The sequence below is a fragment of the Siniperca chuatsi genome, linkage group LG12 (genome assembly GCF_020085105.1).
Source record: "Siniperca chuatsi isolate FFG_IHB_CAS linkage group LG12, ASM2008510v1, whole genome shotgun sequence".
In the NCBI taxonomy this organism is placed as follows: domain Eukaryota; kingdom Metazoa; phylum Chordata; class Actinopteri; order Centrarchiformes; family Sinipercidae; genus Siniperca; species Siniperca chuatsi.
The window spans coordinates 18,177,680-18,200,188 of record NC_058053.1 but is presented as its reverse complement, the minus strand read 5'-3'; the positions used below and the strand labels follow the sequence as shown (position 1 = coordinate 18,200,188).

Sequence of the window (22,509 nt, the reverse complement as noted above, 5' to 3'; positions counted from 1 at the left end):
AGGTCTTCAATGATCCGCTCCTTAGACTTGCCCATTATAGCGTTTATAGTTGAGTCTAATGAGTGAATCAAATGAGCCCTATTTAAATGGACTCAGACAAGTCACTAACTGTAGACAATCAGAAGCACTCATGAGAAGTTAAAGAGGTCATGTCACAAAGCAAATTTGATTGATACAACTTTCTACATCACCACAATTGATCGTTGAAGTTGCTGTATGTATATTTTTGACCCAGTAGTTTTGGTCACATTTTCAGGAGACCTATAATAAAGTCATAAATGAAGCAAATTGTTTTTTGTGACAAAAAAGTATGTGCTCCCATGATTCCATCACAGAAAATTAAGAGTTGTAGTAATTATTGGAAACTCAAACTGCCATGACATACATGTTCTTTACAAGTGTATGTAAACTTTTGACCACAACTGTATCATGCTCTCCAGACACAATGTCACGGTTACTCGTGATAACACATAAATGTTGCTGTCATCAGTTTTCATTGGGAACTATTTTGTTTAGAAGGTAAAAATAATCCTAAACACCTTAGAAATCTAATATAAACCAGGTTGTTACATGACTAATAACCAGCTGAGGTGTGTAATGATCCTTCAGGGGCTTTGACTTGTGTGTGTTGTGTCTTGATGTGTTTGTCTTGTTGCTGTGGCTGGTGATAGTTGATACGTCTGTTACAGGGTGTCCACCTTTGTCTGCTCTGTTAATGTCCGCTGCATGTTTTCTAAGTGTTGTTAATCAATGGGAAGTGATGCAACAGAAGGTTGCATGCTTCCAGAGTGCTTTTAAACAACCAATTACATGCTGCGAACAACAGGAAGAAATACTCTTAACTAAAACTTTCTGAATTATTGTGTTAAGCAGAACAGATTTTACACCAATAAATCATTCTTGCTTGCTTCGCCTGCGTGTCTTCCTCTCCCCTCTCAGGAGCAGCAGAATCTGCAGGTTCACCTCCTGATCAACCTGTTTCTGTACCAGTCAGCAGCAGCGCTCCCACCACCTCCACCACCACGACCGGCACCAGTCGACCCAGTGCAGCAGAGCCAGTCCTCAGCCTGCACTACAGCTCAGAGGGAACCACCACCAGCACCATCAAGCTGGACTTCACTGATGAGTGGTGAGTGATCGCGTGAGCATGGGGAGATAAAAGGCCAGTCAAAGTCTGTTAGAGGTTTTTTGTTCTCACCTTGAACACATTTAATGTGTTTATAGTTTTGATGGAAGTTCATTCATTCTCTCAATTATGAGAAAATCCATAATTTCTTTGTTTATATTGTGGCTCTGTATTCCTGAAGCATGTGATAATGAATTGCAAAACATGTAAAATGATGCAGTACCTCATGCAAATTAAATGCAAGGTATCAAAAAGAAAACATTAAACACAAAATTGACAAGAAATAGCAGGCATCATAGTCAACATAACTGTGTCAAAACCACCTGGCAGCACCAACCTTAGGCGCTTAGTGAGGAAAGAAAAATCTCCCAAGAAAAATACTATTAGGAAGGCCGATGTGGAAAATATTATAGGCAACTCTCAAAAGTCTCTATCTCGATCTCAGTGTGCAGTGACTTCCGTGATAAAATGTAAAATAACTACGCTGCATGTGTTGTTTATTCTGCTTTTTTTCTGCTGTCTGATTTTTTCCCCCCATGTAAATGAAACCTGAAATCATAGTGAATATTTATTACAGAAACTATATTTCATCAGTTTCATGCCAGTACGTGGTGGTCACAGGATCATTGTATCAGTGATTAAGTGTGATTGCAGTGCTTTGTCACTGTGTTCATTTTACTTTATTACCACATTTTGGACGGTAAACCTTCGCCATGTAAGATTCTTTGAAAGAAGAGTGTGCAGAATTTCTGGTTCCTTCACGGTTTGCAAAGCAGAAAAATCTACTCAATGAACAGATGGTGACAGATGGTGTAATGTATCCTTAAGTTCCAAAATGTTCACCCTCAATTTCTGTGAAAGTTGATGCAAATGTTGTGGATACGTCATCATTGTACAACCAATTCCTCATTGAGGAACAATTAAAAACTAATTCAAACCATGTAGCCAATGCCTTAGAGGCTCGAGGGACTCGGTCACTGTTTCATCTTCCTCCACAGGAGCAGTAGCACATCCAGCTCTATGGGCAGTGGAGGTCCCAAAACATCTGAGGCTGTTGTTGTACAGAGCAGAGAGAGTGTGAAGATGGAGAGCTCAGTGTCAGAGCAAGGTGAGTCCTTCAGCAGAATCCTGACAGAATTTCAAATCAAATCAAATTTAAATGGTAACTTAACACCAGGCTGAAAAGCTGTGTTTTGAAAGTTTCACTGATGGCTGTGGTTGGTTGTGGTCAGAAGTTTGCTTTGTTGCACCTGTAATCACTGCAAGAAGATGTGAAGTTAAACCACTTGAGGTCAGCAAAGACAAGATTTTCAGGGGGTTACTCTTTAACTTTAGTATCCAAAGAAGGAAATTCATTGGTCAGAGGTGCAAAAAACAATACCAATACAAAAAAAAGCATCTTTTCAGGTTACTGCGTACACATATTAATAATGTATTTCCCCTCAGCTCCCTCTCAGTCCTCGGGGCAGAAGAGTGTGCCGACCACCTCCACAGAGCCGCCGTGCGACGCCTCCTGCTCTGGTGCCCTCGGCAGCTCGTCAGCTCAGGCCGCAGCGGCGGGCTCCTCTGCGGGGGACGCTGTGGCTTCTTCAACACTGGAGAGGAGTCAGCCGGAGGGTATGGAGGACATGTCAGGAGGCTGCAGGAGAGCTGAGCCCACAGCGGAGGCGGGGCAGGGGGGAGAGGAGGGCCAGAGTCAGCCTGCACGGGGGAACCAGGACTCTGATGACAGCGATGACGATCCGATTCTCATCCCATCAACGAGGTTCAGAGGACAGGGACAGAGGTACGTTAGACAATTTCTATTCATACACTACAAGTACGAAAACACCCTCATGTATTTGAATGCAGGTTATTATCGCTTTGATTACAATATTACTCTTGTTTTTATAGCACTTTTAAAGGGTGGGTATTCTGATTTGGGTTTTTTGTGATGCTTTGACTGACTGTTTTACTACAAATATAGATTAAATTCCAGAGGATCTGCAGTAGGAGATAGAATGATCAGGTAAAGTGTTTGCACTGGCAACCAAAAAGCATCTACCGTGTCAGGTGTGTGACATGCAGCAGAACAACAGTAGTATGAAGATAACGGGTTTTGTCTTGGTTTGGTCATTTCACTCACAAAAAACTAATATACACACAGCTAACTGTAGAATTATGGTGATGTGCATGTGAGTACTGACTCCACAGATGGTGTGAGTAGCAGCATAACAGCAGCATTTTGAAGATTTTGTACACAAGAGCGATGAAGAATGCACAAAGAATGTGTGCATGATGCCCTGATGGAAAGGAGCTGAACAAATATAACATTTTGATTTCCTCAATAGGACCTACTATACTACATGAACCAGCGTGTATCTGATTTAATTTAGTGACGCTGTCATGCAGTTAATGGACAAGACTTTGCATAACAATATTAAGGGCTTAATGCAGTTCTGATGGAGCAAGCAGGTGTTTTGCCTTGAAAGTGGCTGCTTTCTAGCTTGGGGTTTGTTTAAAAAAAGCTTGTTCTTGGTTACCAGCATAGATTTCACTCGAGATTCAAAGCATGGGGTTCATAAGCATAAGCATGGGTTTGTGTGTCTTTATTTTGCGTGCTTTATCATCACATGTATTGGTTTTCCTGTGTGTGTTTCGCAGACGCTCAGCAGCTGCTCGTATCCAGGAGCTGTTTCGCAGGAGGAAAGAAAGAAGGGAGATGGAGGAGAGCGAGACCCAGAATATCAGGAGACCCTCAGTTAAAATGGTCTACAAAGGCCACCGCAACTCCAGGACAATGGTACATCTCACGCCATTTACGTCATATTAGTTTAGAGTTTAGAGACCTCATGTAAAAGCCTTTTGAAGGAATAGTTTGTCATTTTAGGAAATACTGTTATTTGCTTTCTTTCTGCGAGTTAAATGCGAAGATCGATACTACTCTCATGTCTGTATGTATAAAGTATGAAGCTGGAGCTGGGAGGCAGTTAGCTTAGCTTAGCATAAAGACTGGAAATGGGGAAACAGCTAGCCTGAGTCTTCCCAAAGTTAAAAAAATACACCTACCAACACCTCTAAAGCTCACTTATCTGTCCGTCGCTCACACCGAACAGCACCGGCATTCTCATTCACACCCTGGTTACATCCCGTACTGATTATTGCAATTCTATCCTCTCTGGTCTTCCTCTCAAGTGTCTTTATAAACTTCACTTGGTCCAGAATTCAGCTGCCCGTATTATTACCAGAACTCCCTCCACAGATAACATCACTCCTGTTCTTCAAGCAAGACCCTGTTAAATACCGTATCGATTTCAAGATTCTGCTTTTCACCTTTAAGGCCCTTCATAACCTAGTCCCTTTGTATCTTTCTGAACTCCTTCATATATACACACACCTTCCCGCACTCTCAGATCCTCTCTCTATCCAATTCACCACACCAGCTGCCCGCCTAACTACCACGACGTCTAGCGCCTTCAGTTGTTCTGCCCCCCGCCTTGGGAACTCTCTCCCACAAGACATTTGCAATAATTACTCTCTCTCCACCTTCAAATCCCGTCTTAAAACACACCTTTTTAAACTGCCAAATTTGGTCTGATTCTGTCTCTAATGGTTATAACCATATTGAGTTTTGCACTGATGAAGATTTTTATACATAGTTATTGTTTTAACTTATTGTATATTACTGCTTAGTTTGATGTCTTGATACATTGCTGCTTGTTCTTTATTTCCTTTCTAAAGAGAAAGCAAATAAGCTTGTGTCCCAAAATGCTGAACTATTCCTTCAACTGTTAGCAGTGTAATGATTCAAGGTGGTTTTATTTCTTTCATGTCTAGATAAAGGAGTCGTGCTTTTGGGGCAACAACTTTGTGATGAGCGGCTCAGACTGCGGCCACATCTTCATCTGGGACAGACACACTGCAGAGCATCTCATGCTGCTCGAAGCCGACAACCACGTGGTCAACTGCCTGCAGCCGCACCCCTACGACCCCAGTGAGTCCCACTCCACCTTCAGTCTGCACCTCAGATGATCCTCTGCTCCAAGATGATTTGACGATGTTTCCTACTATGTTAACATTGTGTTCATTTTCTGGTCTGTTTCAGTTCTGGCTTCTTCAGGGATAGACTATGATATCAAGATTTGGTCGCCACTGGAGGAGTCGCCATCTTTCAACAGAGTCCTCGCTAATGAGGTATGACTGCCAAGAGTCATACACCAAATGCTGCCCAGCTGGGCTTACAAGACAATAGACCGTTACATTCCACCACTGATTATGGTTGGCCATGTGATCATTTTGGTTGTTGCTACTAAGTACATTTACTCAAGTACTGTACTTTTTACTTCACTACATTTATCTGACAACTTTAGTTACTTTGCAGATTCAGATTAAGAATACAAAATATAATCCTCAAATTATGATGTATTATTATAAAGTGATGATAATTAATGCATCAGTAATTATAATACAATAATATAATATACATTATTCTGAAATGGGCAATTGTACATAATGAGTACTTTTACTTTTAGTACTGTAAGTATATTTTGACACTAATACTTTTTTATTTTTACTTAAGTATGACTTAAGAATGCAGGACTTTTACCTGTAAAAGTATTTCTACACTGTGGTATTGCTACTTTTACTTCAGTAAAATATCTGAGTACTTCTCCACCACTGACCATAATACACAGTTCCACTAATTCAAAAAGAGAACATTTCAAAAGGCTAACAAACATAATTGAAGTGTACTTCTCTATTAATCCCCCCCAAAAAAAGCCAAATCAACATATTACCTTCACACAACCAAAACAAATCAGCCAAAAATTAGTCTGGCTCATAACCCACCGTAACATCGCAACTTTTCGTTTTTCAGAATCAGAATCAGAAATACTTTATTGATCCCCGAAAGGAAACTCTTTGTTACAGCAGCTCGTCTTTATGTCAGTGCACACAAGGAGAAAGTACTAGCAAAAAATATAATACAATACACTATAAAAACAGGTTACACTTTGGTTTTCATACAGATTAAACAATCCATATATAATGTGACAATTAGTGAGCTTATTGACATGTTATATATGTTTTGAGGTGCTGGTAGGTGGATGTTGTTACTGTTGGACACAGCCAGGCTACCTGTTGTTTCCAGTTTTATGCTAAGCTAACTGGCTGCTGGCTTCATATTTACCAGATCTTCTCCTCTAACTCTCGCCAATACAGTAAAGAAGCCTATTTCCCCAAAAATTTCAAACTTTTCATTTGACAGATTTTTTTGAAATTGCAGACTTGTACTTTATGGTTTTGTGTCTGATAGAAGACGAGAGCTGATGGTGTTTGGGGTATTTGTACAGATGATGGTAAGTCTTAGTGGAGATACAAAGTCAAACCAGCGGTCTGGGTCAGGTAATCATGCTTGGTGTAACCTTCATGACGTGGACTTTCCGTAATTCCAGGATTCCTTTGGGGAGAACAGTTTTTCCTTTTCATCCCTGTCTTCCTGTTATTTGTTACATTCTCTTCTCACATCTTTTCTTTTCGCCTTTCTTCTTCTTTTCTTTCAAGGTAATAACTCGGAACGAGCTGATGCTAGAGGAAACTAGGAACACAATCACAGTCCCGGCCTCTTTCATGCTCCGAATGTTGGCCTCCCTTAATCACATCAGATCAGGTAAACACACACATTCTCTATTTTTTTTTTTTTTTTTTACTTGTTTGAATATTTGTGCCTATTAATGCCTGGGTACAGACACTGTTTACATGCTATGCTTTACTCAGGACTTCCGGTCCCTCTCTGTAATTTCTGCCTTTTTCATCTTGCAGATCAACTAGAAGGCGATCGCTCCGAAGGTTCAGGCCAGGAAAATGAGGATGAACAGTAGCCTGCTGGCATTTTATTTTAAAGAAAACACTATTTCGTTTTGCTGTATAGCACTTGAAAAGAACCTGAGATTTGTACAAGTATAGTGTAGAATACTTCCTTTAGAAAATTTGTGTAATTTCTAGACCCCCTGTGTTTTTTTAAGACGACTTTCTTACTGATGTTGCTGTATGAGGATAAACTACATCTGTGTGAGTGCAAAAGGCAAAGACGTCAGTGTATAAACACTAAGTTTGAGAATAATGGTGGCTGGCGTGCAAGGATGTTAAGTGCAATATTATTTTGTTAGGAGAGAGTGAGCTTTGATCAGTGTTAACGTGTGACATTTTGAATTTGTAGCACAAAGCTAAGAAATGTTGATGTGCTGCTCCGGCAGTTACGCATGTAACAAAAAAAAAAGGACTTTAAGTAAAACATACTTGGAGAATGCTTTAATTTTGTTGTCGAAAAAAAAAGAAAGAAACAAAGCTGTGGTTCTTCTCCCCAAAGGGACATGTCAATAAGTTATAATCTTTTACAGAATTTGGAAAAAAATAAAGCTATGGCATCTCAAAGATGTCTGCACTTGGGTCTGGAAGATAAAAGCTTAAGACGACTGCGCAACAAGTAAACAACTGAATTTAGAATCACGCCATAAAATAAACAACAATCTGTATTTTGCACACTGATTCCTGACAGAGTTAACTCTAGACAGCAGAGACCTTCCATTATACTGCAGAAACAGACATGACTGGGACAGCATGACTGTTGCTCTGTCATTAGTTTAGCTTCAGTTTAAACCTGTGTTGTCTGAAACAAAATCACATGGTCTCTTAAACCCCATTTAGTCTAGTCTAAACCCAGTTTCTGTCTCCTGTAAAACTGAGGTTTAAGATATTAAGATAATCAAATTCAGTGTAAGGGCAGATTTATAAAGCTCAGATAATTTTATTAATTTCTAAAAGTTAAAGGATAGGTTCACAGTCTTAAAACAAGTCAGGCACTCATGAACGAAACAGGTTTTGCTTGCTGCAATCGTTCCTCCTGTTCATTCTAGACATTAAAAGATCCGTTCCTAAAGCGCCTCCAATGTAAGTGATGGACAGCATCCACAGTCCTCGTTCTGTGCAAAAATAGCCTTACATTAGCTTCATATAAACTTTTATATATATACTTACATTTAACTAGTTATCAGACAGACATGCTGCTAGTAGCAGCTAATGTAGGCTACAGAGGGTTGATAAGCTCATTTCTTTCTAACTCAGTCTGCACCTCCAGATTTTTTTTTCCATTTTCAAACTTGTAGTCTTGAGCTCCAAGTGACGTTACCTCAAGGGACGTCACTTGAGGCAATTTCAGACGTTGCGCAGCTCCCTCTGGAGCCACAAACGGCTTTAAACAACTTTGTTTACATATGCAGTAGTGCTCCTGTAAACAGACTTTGATGCGTGGAGGGGGCGGAGTTCCCCTAAGAACATCAGAAACTGTTAAACGACCTTCTTGATTTTTGAAACATTGCTGCGTATTTGACTTAACTTGATTATAATGGGAATACATGAGGCACAAACATGGGGTTAGTCATATACTGAGTGAAACAGCAACAACCCCAGTTTGTGAAAGACTGCCCAGCAAGTGGCCGACCGTTTTGGTAGTTGTTGTAAAGACACGAACATGGTTCAGCTTTACCTCCTCCATTCACAGAATCACAGCAACACAAACAAGGAAAAAATGATTTGAAAATTGCTTCAGAAAGGTTTTATGTTAAAAAAAAAGTTTTAATAGAAGAATCTCGATACAAAACTTTAATGCAAATATTTGTATTAATACTTACTGTATAGTGAAAATCAAAAGGTTACATCACTTCTCAGGTTTTTAGCTTTTTCTTATAAAAGTACCATTCAAACATAATATGAAGATACGAGGTAAGACTGAAGCACCAGAATTGTGCTCTACTTATTACAAATGTCCTCTGAGTTCCTTTTCTATTATTAAAGGGAGCGATGGAGTGTATAAACTGAGGTAAAACACATGTACCAATGAATATTTACTAAGACACAGTGTTGTAGATAAAGACCAGTTTTTCCTTAAGACAGAACTTGTCTACTAATTCAACACCAAAGTTCATTTTCATGGATCAATATAGCAACATATAGTAATTTATTTCTGACATGATCGCTTTGCACTGCTCAGTATGTGCACAATATTGTGAAATGTGTACCCTTGTTAATGCTTTTTCATTAATATAATAATCTTGAAATACTGATAAGTCGGTCTCCAAATGACCTAATTTTGAACTTTAACATTAACTCATTTGACTGTTAATAATCGCCTTCTCTGACAATGAAAGTGGTTTCTATGAGAACAAGCGCACATTGCATGTTCAAGTGCAATTACTGTAGCAGATCATCTTGAAATGTCAGGACTGTCCCTGTTTCTAATACACCTGTCAGGTACCTACACCATAAGGAGGACGTCACCTTATCAATACTACAGATGTTGGCCAACAGATTCTGTTCATATGATGAAGCTCAGGGCTGGACAATACATAGCCATACTGTAATATACTATAATTGTTTTGAGATTTTCTTATGAGGAATTACAATACACAATTTACTTTTAAAATCCATTGATTTCCTATATCAATCAGGGTTGGCCCAGAATGCACTGGGGTAGAAGTCAGAAATAACCCTTTGATAGGACATCAGTCATCTACTGCGGGGCTAACAAAGACGTTCACATTGACACCTGCAGATGCCTGTAAAATCAATAAATCTTTTTCACAGCAGACATTTGGACCTGTCACAGTAGGAAAAGCACAGGTGTCACTAATAACATTAATGATGGCTCTGCTCTATTCAAGTGTCCCAGTAAGCCATGATAGTGAGCCAGCACGCACAACACCAGGACCCTGAAACTGAAGCAGCTAAATGGAATTCAGCCATCTTTAATTTTATTATTTACACTTGTGATTTTTCCTACTGAGACATGTCAAAATGTCTTTGAGGTGTTTTTCCTCAGTCTAATTGTTGGCTAAAAATGAGTCTGCACCATCAGTCAGAATTATAACAGATGAGTTTGTCCAAATGTAAACAAATTGTGATTTACAGTCAGTGTCAGACGGAGGCTTTCTGCTTACTGTAATGCTATTAAACAATCTGTGTCAAAACACAGACGAATCTATCTTGTCCACGTGCCAAAGTCCAAACAAAACTGATTTCTGTCACCCAAAGGACTCAACACAGATATCTGCTCCCTTTAAAATGTCTTCTGTATTACATTAAAGGCCCTACACACCTGCACAGGTGTTTTCACTGATTCTGGCTGATTAGACCTCTACTAAAGCTCCAATATAGCCGACTTGGTGCTTAATATTACAGAAGTATCTGAAAAACAAACAAATATGGACGCCTCACATCAGCCAAAGTCCGTCCTTCAAGGTAATTAAAATCCAATGCAATGGATATGGTGCTATTTTGTCAGTGCACAGTATTTTAACTCTCACACGTCCAACACTGCAGTCACACAACCGCATAATAAGCCATAAACATGGGAATCTTTCCCATCCAGCCCATATGATGTGAACGCAGCATCAGGTTGAAGGTGGGTGGAGGTATGTTGGGAAATAATGTGAGGTCACCATGTACCAATAAGGCAATTGTCCCACATCAACAGTTGCAACAAAGTTAACAGAGTGTCAATCAAGTACAGTTTGTACACACCCACACAGTCCAGTAAAGAGGTTTATCTGATCGGGCACATTAAGAGGAAACACCTGTGTATGTGGACCATCAGTGTGCAGTACAAGTACAAACCGGCTCTTTGTCTGTACCTGAATAAGAGAGAATTTGGGTTTGAAACATACTTTTCTTAATGTGATAAAGGAATTTGAAAGTGATCTGATTACAGTGTTACGAGTCTTTTGGAAGATAGAAACTGTATTTCTTTAATACTGCCCAGCCCTTTTCTGAGAACATACAATAATATATAGTGATAAACTAATTACTACAACAATCAGATCATTTAGGTTACAGTAGTTACGGCTTCCTAGTTGATTACATAAATCCATACAAAAGCTTGCAAAGGCACTGATGGTGTGCACTTGGTCCAACATAGTGGAATGAATAATGTGCCTCTTCCTGTTTCCTAATAATTTCAAGTATGGAGTACCCATGTGTAGAGACTTCATAAACTATACCACTGAGTGAGACGAGCACCACTCTGAATGGTCATATATAGTCGTGCGAAGGGTGTGAAACCCTTGCAGTTCACTAATAAACTGAGTTCGGTCTATAAGCATGTCCAACAAATGAGCAGACCAGCTGTGCTCAGGCTGGTTTTATATCCACATCCTGCTCTTCTTCGTCTCTGTCATCTTTAACGATCCCCTCATCGATACTTTCCAGCCTCAGTCTCTGACCGTCCAGGTATCTGGGTCTCTGTGTTGCCCTGGTCGTAAACAGCCCCCCCGGCAGAGCCAGATCCTCCCCAAACAGGGTGAGCTTAGCGTCGCTCTCTATAGCTTTCGCCAGACAGGAGGCAAAGGTTTCGAGTGATTTGTGTACCTCTGCATGGACTTGAACTGAGGATGTGTTGCTGTTTTCAGCTGAGGAGAAAAACACAGATACTACATCATTTGAGAGGTCTATTTAGACAAACGCTGTAAACCACAAAGTCATTTTTCAAACCCTCAGTGAGTAGGAAGTGAACTCCCTTCCCTCTAATCTTTTGGGGAGCGGGGGAATGACAGATACCTTTGGTATGCTCCACCTGGTCTTCAAAGGTGACCGAGCTCCTCCTCTTCCCGGACGGATTCCCGTGGTGCTGCGAGTGAGAGGAGCCGTCTGTGGAGAAGTTATCCAGCAGCATCACGTCTGTGCCTGCGTGGGAAACATTACAGAAAGTAGAAACAATCTTAATAAAAAGGACACAAATGAGTTGGATAATCAAGACATTTCTTTGTATTACTTACACATGACATTACTTGCCCTACCTATGTCATCCTGAACTGAAAACATGAGCTGTGAAACAGGAATGTGAGGCTGACTTTAACAAAGCTGCGGGAGTAATACAGTTAGTAAGACCATCTGCCAGTCCTTTGAACCTCATGTTTACATGTGCCATGAATCACTTTATCTCCATTTTATGTTCAAGTTAAGATCAACAGCTCAATTCTAAAAAGCAGGAAGGCCAGAGTTTAATAGCATGAACACATTTGTCAATAAAGGTGCAACTTCTGCTGATATTACAACCACTGGTTCCTGGTGTCAAATGTGATAATTTGCTGCTTTTCTTTGTTTTATGTTATTATGAATTGAATATCTTTGGGTTTTCGACTGTTGGTCAAACAGCAATTTGAAGATGTCACCTTGGGCTCTGGGTAATTTGTGAGGGCCATTTTTCACTACTTTCCGACATTTCATAGAGTAAATGTTTAATCAAAAGTAATAAATCAAAAATCATTGTAGTTGCAGCCGTTGTAGGTTTTGTGACCATATGACAATACTGTATAATTATGGAGTAGATTTACCGATTTTATGGTATTTTTAAGCAAACTCAACTCAAACCGTTGAATGAATTGATCAACAGAAAATTAACTGACAACTATTTTGATAATTGATTAATTGTTTTAGTATATTTTTCAAGCAAGACATTCTCTGGTTCCAGTTTCAGTAAACTGATCTGTTCATGGGTTTTTCCACTGTTGGTTGGACAAAACAAGTAATTTGATGATGATTTGGCATTTTTCTTTTTATAGATTGTAGTTCTTTTGTAGGATTGAGTTTGGGCTGATTACTGTCTCGATTAATCATTCAAACACATTTTCCAGTTGTTCCTGTTCTGTTTGACACTATTTCTTAGCAGGAAGAACACAGCAAGGCTTTATCCTCTCCTCAGTCTATTATGCGTTAGCGAGCAAGCGAATAACTTGCCAAAGTTATTACTGTCTGACTAGTTAAAGAGTCTAGGGTTTAGATTGTAGACTTGTAGCTTGTGAGCCACTTAGCTGATTGTACATCTGTTCAGAAGTCACTGATTATTGAAGCTATTCTGTTGCAGTTAAACTATTTATTCATTGCAAATTCCAATCTGAGTAAATTTAGGTTGTTAGGAGATTCAGAATGTCAATAATCTGATACATTTTACTCTCTAGCCCTCATATCAAATGTTGAATGGAGTAAATGTTGGTAGCATCAGTATCAGACTTCAGGGAAACCAGATGTTTTCCAGACATAACATGTAGAGAATAGCCATGTCCCAAATCCGTACTACATCCTAATTCTTAGCAGGTTTTGAGTATGTAGTGTGTTCACACTGGAAAAGTGACAAAATAATGATGGACACTATTCTCCCACAATGCAGTGCACAAACGACACGGAGGAGAAGCTCACAGTTGAACAAAAATTTGAACTAATTGTGGGTGGTGGTGAAACAGCTCGATCTTGTAAAACAGAAATGAAAGCTTGTTAAAGCTTGAGAAACACATTTTGCTGTCTGTGAATTTAATTGGCATTGACTTTCCAAAGTCGCAGTTTGAATGACATTCAGTGTTGCACGTATCATTTGTATCATTTCAAATGTTGTTTTGTGTACTCACTGCTAAAACAGATGATAAGTATGTAGTATACTGTGTAGAATTAGTATATAGTTTGGATTTTGGACACACAAAGGAAGTGTTTTTCCCGTTACTTCTGCTTCCTGCGTGCAACACTTACATGAGTCCTGAGTGAAACTGAAGCCAGTATCTCCTGTGCTGCTCCCGGGAGCCAGCAGATGACCTCCACCGGCCAGCATGGCTGTCAGGTGTGGGGACATACCCAAGTCTGAAAGAACACAAGCAAGTTCTCGTCATACAACATGTGAAATCACAACAGCACATGAATGTAAATCTAAACAGGCTGTATACTGAACCACCCACTGTATGTATGTCAGTAACTTATTACACTACCCATTCAATATTCATTCCAACACTCTTTGCACTAACACCCATCCTTGCACTATTATATCCCAATTTACAGTTTACAGAAACTGTTTAACCTGTTTATAGACATTATACCTACTTGTCTGTACATAAGAGTTATATGTTTATGTTTTCTTATCTTTGTTCAGCTTTGTTGTCCTTGTTTTGGCTGTGTGTCTTTGCGATCTTCCTGAACATTGTTTTTTGGAACTGTGTGCAAGTACACTTAGTGAAATTCCTTGTATGTGTAATAAAGGCCAATAAATCTGATTCAGATTCAGATTTTTGATCTATGATTTGGTATCTTAACATAAAGAAATCATAAATCCATACACAGAATGATGTAAACATTTCTCTGAAAAACACAGCCACTGCTGCTCTCCCACCTGTGATTCTGTTGGAGATGCTGAAGAGGCGGGACGTCCTTTGCCGCGTGGCAAACGACTCTCTGTAGTAGCGATCTCCAAAACACATCCCCAGCAGCTCCTTCCTCACCGTTTTATTCCACAGACCGTAGATGAGCGGGTGGCACACTGCGCTGCAGAAAGACAGCCATGCTACCAAAGTCTCCAGTCCCTGAGACACACTCCCTTGTCCCCACAAAGCCTCGGTACACACCACCCCAACATACGGCCCCCAGGTCACTAGGAAGGTGCCGATCACCACTAAGATGGTGACAAAGGCCTTGCACTGACTCCCTGCATACACAAGGCTCCGCCGGCTTCCATTAGAGGAAGTTGAGGTGCTTGAGTTTTTTCGTCCGTTCCTTTGAGCTCCAGTGGAGTCGTCCTGGGCCACAACAACTGTCCCGCAGTGTACTTTCCGGGCTTTCATGCGGGCAACACGGAAAATTACACCGTAACAGGCAAACATGATGAGGAAGGAGGGAAGGGTGCACCAGGTGACCCAGAAGGCTGTGTAGCTCGGCTCTCTGTGCCAAGACGCAACACAGGTCCACTTGAAGCAGTCGAACTCGAAGGAGGACCAGCCGAACAGAGGAGGCAGACAGCCCACCAGAGAGTGTAACCACACATAGGCGATGACGACGACCGCCCGGTTTCCTGTGATCTTCATGGGGTAGATCATCGGGTAAAGCACTGCATAGTACCTGTTGGGGCGAGAGAGGAACACAGTGAGGAAACCCTGCAGAAAGGAAACTCAACACTGTTCTCAAGGGAGCCAAGTAACACAGAGTCTGCTCAGATTTGAGTGAGTGATACAGAAGCTAAAGGCTTTAAAGTGTTTTCTGAAAAGCTGCAGAACAGAAATGGAGAGGCTTGGCGGGAGAACAAAAACATGCACTGTGATCAAAACTCCCAAAGGTGCTGAGGGTAATTAGGACAGCAGTGAGAACAGGGAGGACTGTATACTACAGAGCTAATTTACAGTAGATCTTAGTGACTACATTTTACAGCCCTTTGTGATGCCTGACAACAAGAATAACAATATAATTTAACCAGAGTGATATTCAAAGTCAATTCCAACTAACCTGAAGTGCATCTTCAAAAAAACAAAACAACTTTATCTAACTTTAGGCTGCAACTAACAGTTATTTTCATTAGATTCATTTGTTGATTATTTTTTAACTAAATTGATTTCCCTTTTAGTCTAACATTTAAGGAAAATAGAATAAAACAGTTTAAAGTTTTCGCAATTTTGTCTTAATACAAAACAATCATAAAAGAACTTTGCCTCAATAAAATAGTCTAAAATCAGCAAAATAGTTATTAACAATCAGCAATATAAAGTCAAAGAATAAGCACAAAAAAAGAAGAAAAAGAAAAGGTTACAGTCTTAGACTTAAAAAAGTGGTGAAAGTGGAGTTCACTATGCTGGATTAGCCAAATCTGTGTAGGCTTTTATTTGTGTATCAGTGTCTTATTTCAATGGAATCAATGAAAATAATCTCAGCCCTGCAGATGAATGGTGCATTCATGTCAGTCCACATTTAAAGTTTCTCTGTGTAAGCTTGTCTAATGCTTGTCACTTGAGCTGGGAAAATCTCCAGAAAAATCCCACAACCTAAGTGCGTGGTTAACCAATCTTATTTACAAGGTTACATACTGACCTTAAAGTGAAACACACCAAAAACTACATTTCACAAGTTTGTGAACATTAATATGTTTCTTCCAAAGCCAGAAATAATGTCAAATCTCATATTCACTTTGTCATAAGAATGAAGTAAAGACACATCTCACATTTACTAAAAAAATAAGATAATTGTGCTTTTTTTTGAGAAAATAAAGGAATTGCACAGAATTGCTTCCAGAATATGAAAATCTTCCCCGATTTATTGGGTTTTATTAAATGCTTTTTGTTGTAAATATGTTAACTGTCACTCTGTAAGGGATATTATCACTACACGAGGAAAGATAGCATGTACTGTATAATTTGTTGTTTACTTTTAAGCCAACTGTGACAGATGTAATCAGACTCCTGCTAACAGAGGTGTACATTTACTCAAGTACTGTTCTTAAGTACAAATTCCAGGTACTTGTACTTTACTTAAGTATTTCCATTTCATGCAACTTTGTACTTTCTACTCCGCTACAATTGTCTGATAGCTTTAGTTACTAGCTACCTTTCAGATTACAATGTTTCATACCCTTCCCGTCCAGTGAAAACCACATATCTTCAAATTTGGTGATTCTGAATGTTTCTAATAAACTGAAGGATGAAGTGTTTCCTTTATAGATTGAGAAAATTCTCCTACATCTTAAGCTAAATAAACTATTTAGCTAAACTATTTAATCCCCCTTGGATTAGTTGGAAAATGAATCATAACAAATCTGAAAAGGCTGTTTTTCTGAGCTCATGAAAAGTTGACTTTTTAGAGATACGTGGTTCTCACAGAACAGCAACGCTACAAACATGTGATGATCTTATAGAATATGATGACAGGGAACATTTTACTGCACAATGAGTACTTTTACTTTTGATACTATGTAAGTACTAAGTAAATTTAGCAGATAATACTTACATTTTTACTTAAGTATGGTTTTGAATGCCGGACTTACTTGTAGTGGAGTATTTTCACAGTGTGTTATTGCTGCTTTTACTTAAGTAAATTACTTGAATACTTCTTCCACCACTGGCTACTAATCTCATACAGAGTATGTCCCTAAAAAAACAGTTGTGAATTTTAAAGAAAAGTTCCAAAAGTAAATTGAATGCAAATTCAAGTCAAGGAAATTTCTCCTAGGCCTCTATCTGTTCTTTATGAATAAAAAGCATCTTTTGTTGAAATGTATTTAATATGTCTGGTCCTCTCCTCCAATAGTTCATATTAAAATATTACTGTACATTAAATTGAACAAAATATCAATTTCCCCCTTTGCCAAGGTAACATGGCTAATAGATATTCATATAACAACCACCAACTTAAGAATGGTGCTTCTAAATAACATCTATTATCTATGTATTTTCTATGGATCTATGTATTTTTTGCAGACAGAAATACTCAAACTATTCCACTGACAGCAAAATACTGGGCAACATTTGTGAAAACAGTTGTGTCACTTTTTCTGGGTCATGACTTAATTAAATTACAACGGAACAAATGTGTTCAATTTAGGAAGTCAAACATTCCTTCTCAGCAATGCCCTACCTAACACACACTTTTTAACATGTGGGAGCTGCCCAGTACAACCACAATCCAATACCACTGGCCAGTGAGCCGCTACTGTACACTGGTTGTGGTGTTTAAATGCCTTGCTCGAGGGCATGAGAACATATTCTGGTAACAAGACTGCATTTGTAACCATTAGGCCACTACTTTCTGTAAAAAAATAGTCAAATCTGTTTTCAAGTTTGAATTTAAAGCTGCATTATCAATAGTTCTACATTAATAATGGATCAAATGACTATATGTAATGTGAGGTATCCATTGTGGTGATGAACCAGCGGCAAATTATCACTTTTTTTATTATAACTCTGAAGTTCCCCTCCGCTTAACAGAGCTCCTTGCTTTGGCTTTATGGGCCGCAACTTTACTGTTTCAACTAAAAACCTCTGCAAAAATCAACTGTACATTACCTGCCCAGCAGACAGACAAAGTAAGCAACTAGCAGGTGAACACAGTGGAGCATTTATCAGCTAAAGAGCCAAATATTTCCCTCAGGAGTTGGTGGAGACCAAAAACAGAGTGAACAGAGAGTGAATATTGGACTTTGGTCAGGAACACACCTCAAAATGAATGCTTATGTTGCTCCGTATCTGCTAGATGTGTAAATAGGCAACTGTTTGCTAACACTGTCGCCATATACAGCAAAAATATGTTAATGTTGTGTTTACAGATTGTTACACTGCCCCCTAGTGGCCAAATATAAATCAATTAATGCAGGTTTAAAGAAACAACATTCACAAATGTTTCAAGATATGATTATACAGGGCTTATCCAAGTGCCTATGACTGCTATCATTACCCAGCACTAACCTGTCAATGGCAATAGCTCCGAGGGTGAGCATGCTGGCAGAGCTGATGAGCAGGTAGAGCAGGGCAGTGAAATTACACCACACCACCCCAAACACCCACTCTCTCTTTGCCGAGCTCACGGCCACAAATGGCAGCACCAGCATGGACAGCAGCAGGTTGGACAGGGTCAGGCTGAACACAAACTTGTTGCTCGGCGTGAGCAGATAAGGCCTGCGATAGAGGGTTACCACAATCAAGAGGTTCCCGAGGCAGGCGAGGAGTGTGATGGTCACGATGGAGACTGACTCCAGGACAGCCAGACCCTCACCATTACCCACTGTGGTGCAGTTCCTACTGGTGTTCATGGTGAGAGACTGGGCCATCCGACAGGTGAAGGAATGGTAGGAGACTGTTAGGGGAAAGACTTAGTTAGAAATGATGTAAAAGAATATTACAAAGAAAGCATTGCTAAAATCTTCTAACAAACTGTTAAAGTTTGACTGTAAAACAGCCATAGCAGGACATGTTAGCTCCTTAACTACAAGTCATGTGTACTTTTTCTTACTATTTCTGCTGACAATTTTTGAATGCAAGCTGTCTGATAGCTTTAGTTACTAGCTACCTTTCAGATTACAATGTTTCATACCCTTCCTGTCCAGTGAAAATCATGTATCTCCAAATCTGGTGATTCTGAATGTTTCTAATAAACTGAAGGATGAAGTGTTTCCTTTATGGGTTGAGAAAATTCTTCTACATCTTAAGATAAATAAACTATTTAGCTAAACTATTTAATCCCCCTCGGATTAGCTGGAAAATGCATCGTCACAAATCTGAAAAGGCTGTTTTTCTGAGCTCATGAAAAGTAGAGTTTTAGAGATACGTGGTTCTCACAGGACAGCGACGCTACAAACGTGATGATCTTATAGACCATGATGCACTGCTGTAGATTAAACTATCCAACAGTATATAAAGTAGTTCAAATTAGCTTAACCTTCAACATCTACAGCAGTAAAATGCAACAGACACATTAATGCAGCAGTAACAGGGAACATTTTACTGCACAATGAGTACTTTTACTTTTGATCCTTTCAGTAAATTTAGCAGATAATATTAAGATAATAAGTAATGTTTTGAATGCCGGACTTTTACTTGTAGTGGAGTATCTTCACAGTGTGTTATTGCTACTTTAAATGACCTGAATACTTCTTCCACCACTGGCTACTAATCTCATTCAGAGTATCTCCCAAAAAAAACAGCTGCAATTTTTAAAAGACAAGTTCAACAAGACAATTTTTGAATGCAAGCTGTACAATTTTAGAGTTTTAGACTTATTTTCCCCTCCATTCCACATTGGTTTCCATTCACTTCCGTATACTATGAAAATCAATTAGAGGGATCTTGAAATTTGCTTGAGTTGTGTAATCCATCGCCAGTGAGTATCAAGTCTACATTACTGTTTTAAATGTTACATTATTGTTGTGTGTTACTGCAGTTTAAGGGTGCAACTAATAAGTATTTTCATAATCATCAATTTATTGATTTTTTTTTCGTTCAGGCAGTTTAAGGGAAGATTGATATGAGACATCTGCACTGCATGACCTCATAACAATAATAAAATAACTTGGATAAACATTAACGCAGACTTCATGTTCACAGTGATGGATTACACATCTCAAGCAAGTTTTAAGAGCCTGCTATTTGATTTTCATACTGCACAGAAATTAACTGAAACCAATGGAAGTCAAACAGTTGTGATGTAATGTGATTTTAAGTAAATGTGCCAAAACATGAAAAAAAAAACCCAAAAACCCTGATATGGTCCCTGAAGGTATGTCTTTGGATTCTCTTCAGTCTGAGTAAAATTAGCTGCTGTCCTCCCATGGCTTTTAAGCAGTGGTGGAAAGTAATTAAGTACATTTCATCAAGTATAGTACTTAATACACAGTTTTGAGGTACTTGTTGCTTATTTAAGTGTTTCCCTTTAGTGCTACTTTCAGGAAACACTGTACATTTTACTCCACTACATTTATCTGACAGCTGTAGTTACTTTGCAGATTAGCACTTAACATATAAAACCTATCATAGGTTTATAAAATGCGATCTATTTGCATAGATTAAACTACCCAACAGCATATAAAGTTGTCAATATTAGCTCAATCTCAACCAGCTACAACATTAAAATGTTTCTTACACGTTTATGCATCAGTAATAATAATACTGTAATAAATAACAATGAAAGCAGCATGTAACACTTCTGTAACGTTACTTTTTAAGATTTTGAATGCAGGACTTTTACTTGAAGTAACCTGAGTACTTATACATTGTTGTATTGCTACTTTTACTTAAGTAACTTAAATGATCGGATTAGGTACTATTTCTACCACTGGCTTTAAATGTTTAATGTTACCAATGTTCGCAGTCAGGTAACTGGGCCATTATTTGCACGTTTTAACGTTAGTCCAAACTAAAAATCCTCACTAATCGTAAAGTTTTAGCCAAGCAAAGTAGTGGAAATGTGTTTCAGATTTAAACCAACGGCCAGCTATCTAACGTTAGCTTTGTTAGTTAACATTGTTTTGCAGCAGAAAAGCATATCTGTTGCCATCTCTCACCGTGGCGTTACTCGGTTAAAACTAACTTTTTAGAGAGTTAAAATAAACTTTATAAGCGTGAAAAGGGTGCAGCGCTGTGACTACCACTAACGTTAGTTTGGGATCGCTAGGAGTAGCGCTAGCTAAAATTACTACCGTTAGTTAGCCGAGGTTAGCTAAAACTTTCTCCCATTGTCCCCCCGAAACACAGCTATCCATCTTTACCTGCTTCGGTTCGGCGCTGTGGCTCCACATTTTCTCCTCCGCAAAGGCAAACCGTCCATCCTACTTGTCCGTTTTCACACTATAATCCAGTCACTGAGAGCCGAGCCTGAACAAATCTCTGAAAGCCCCCTCGACATTAAGTTTGGTAACGTTTGTCCTTCCTCAGCCGAATCACAAACGGCCAGCTGCGGCTGCAATGGCGTCCTCCTCCCACCTCAGCTTCACCTCCCTCTCCTCTAGCAGACTCATTTAGTGTGTGGGTGGTCGTCGAAGAGAATTGCCTGGTTTTCGTATCGCCATGGTAGCAGCTAACGTGATTTATCTGTGGTTAACGTGTGTGGCTTATTACGCTATTGCATGTAAATTACGCGCTTTTAATTCAAAATAACAATGTATGTGCTGAAAACCTTAAAACCAGATTTTATTCCTTTTCGGATCCAACATGTAGTTAGTGTAGGCGTTTGTATTGATGTTTACAAAAACTGTCAATGTACGCATGTGTATTTTCTTTAATAACAGGCTGGCGATGTTTATGAATGAAGTACTATGTAGCATTATTTATCCGGCTGGACCACCCACGTAGATCAAAGCTTCCCGCACAAACACGTCACCTTCCGTTATCCAATCAGAGAACCGGGACGTTACCGACTCCGTCCACGTGATGGCGCACTGAATGTTACTGCCAGGAATCATGAGCTCTACAGGAGGTAGGCATGGCAGTAACATACATCACAAAACACTGCTTCAAAGGTGGTCCCTGGCACTTTCATATGTAAGCTTTCATCGCATTATCAGCTAACAGTTCTAGTCTAAATGTATTTAATATGTCCAGGGGAACAAACTTATGACAAGATATGCCAAACACAGACAGACAGACAAAAAAAAATCTATATTCTGCTAGTAGGAGTTGACATTCATTGTTCCTTTTTTCATCATTTTTATCACCTATAAATCTCAACATGAGAAGTTGTATAATTATCATCATTATTTTATTATATATTATTGCTGTGAAGTCCTTACTGTAGATGATCTGCTCCTTCATAAGGTCTGAAGTGGATAAAGGGTGGTGGTCTTGAGGTGGATTTTATGGTTTATGGGATGGAGGGGGGCAGTGGTGCAATATTAGTGCTCTTATTTCTTGTTTTTTTCTTTGTTTGTGGAGTTTACTTTGGTTAATGTATGATTATTTTAGAGATCAGTCTGTGGCTTGATGAACTTATGGCACCGTCCTTTTATTGTTTTGTTTATCTCAATAAAAATACAGAAAAAGATGAAGAAAAAAGTTATCTAACAGCTTTGGACAGAGTACTACAATGCCCTACTCAATTAGTACAGTTACTGTATTTTATGAGTATTTTAC

The 22,509-nt window shown here is 39.1% G+C and overlaps 2 protein-coding genes across 6 annotated transcripts in view; one reads left to right on the top strand and one right to left on the bottom strand.

Annotated features, from left to right (window-relative positions):
- Positions 1-7,418, top strand: part of dcaf6 (ddb1 and cul4 associated factor 6) — a 28,223-nt gene extending 20,805 nt beyond the window's left edge. For 3 of the 5 annotated variants that reach the window (XM_044216399.1, XM_044216403.1, XM_044216401.1), the window contains 9 exons: positions 940-1,129; positions 2,125-2,234; positions 2,573-2,912; positions 3,093-3,134; positions 3,770-3,908; positions 4,943-5,099; positions 5,211-5,299; positions 6,668-6,773; positions 6,926-7,418. In XM_044216399.1, coding sequence (XP_044072334.1) covers positions 940-1,129; positions 2,125-2,234; positions 2,573-2,912; positions 3,093-3,134; positions 3,770-3,908; positions 4,943-5,099; positions 5,211-5,299; positions 6,668-6,773; positions 6,926-6,984 — 1,232 coding nt within the window. In that variant the 3' untranslated portion in view covers positions 6,985-7,418. The remainder of the gene's footprint in view (positions 1-939; positions 1,130-2,124; positions 2,235-2,572; positions 2,913-3,092; positions 3,135-3,769; positions 3,909-4,942; positions 5,100-5,210; positions 5,300-6,667; positions 6,774-6,925) is intronic. The other 2 variants (XM_044216400.1, XM_044216402.1) reach the window with 1 other exon arrangement.
- A 1,284-nt stretch (positions 7,419-8,702) lies between these two features.
- gpr161a (G protein-coupled receptor 161a) lies at positions 8,703-22,507 on the bottom strand. Its single transcript, XM_044216405.1, has 6 exons — positions 21,150-22,507; positions 18,355-18,742; positions 14,307-15,028; positions 13,676-13,783; positions 11,714-11,839; positions 8,703-11,565 (listed from the first exon to the last, which is right to left on the bottom strand). Exons 2-6 carry the CDS (start codon positions 18,714-18,716, stop codon positions 11,288-11,290), a joined length of 1,596 nt encoding a protein of 531 aa, XP_044072340.1. The 5' UTR covers positions 18,717-18,742; positions 21,150-22,507; the 3' UTR covers positions 8,703-11,287.
- Positions 22,508-22,509: the final 2 nt, after the last annotated feature.

Bases quoted from the DNA above. Each gene is read 5' to 3' on its own strand.
- gpr161a (XM_044216405.1), bottom strand. From the start codon at position 18,716: ATGGCCCAGTCTCTCACCATGAACACCAGTAGGAACTGCACCACAGTG. The intron at 13,784-14,306 runs GTGGGAGAGCAG...GTGTTCTTTCAG, and splicing joins CATCTCCAACAGAATCACAG to ACTTGGGTATGTCCCCACAC. The intron at 11,840-13,675 runs GTAAGTGTTGCA...TTTCCCACGCAG, and splicing joins CAGTTTCACTCAGGACTCAT to GCACAGACGTGATGCTGCTG.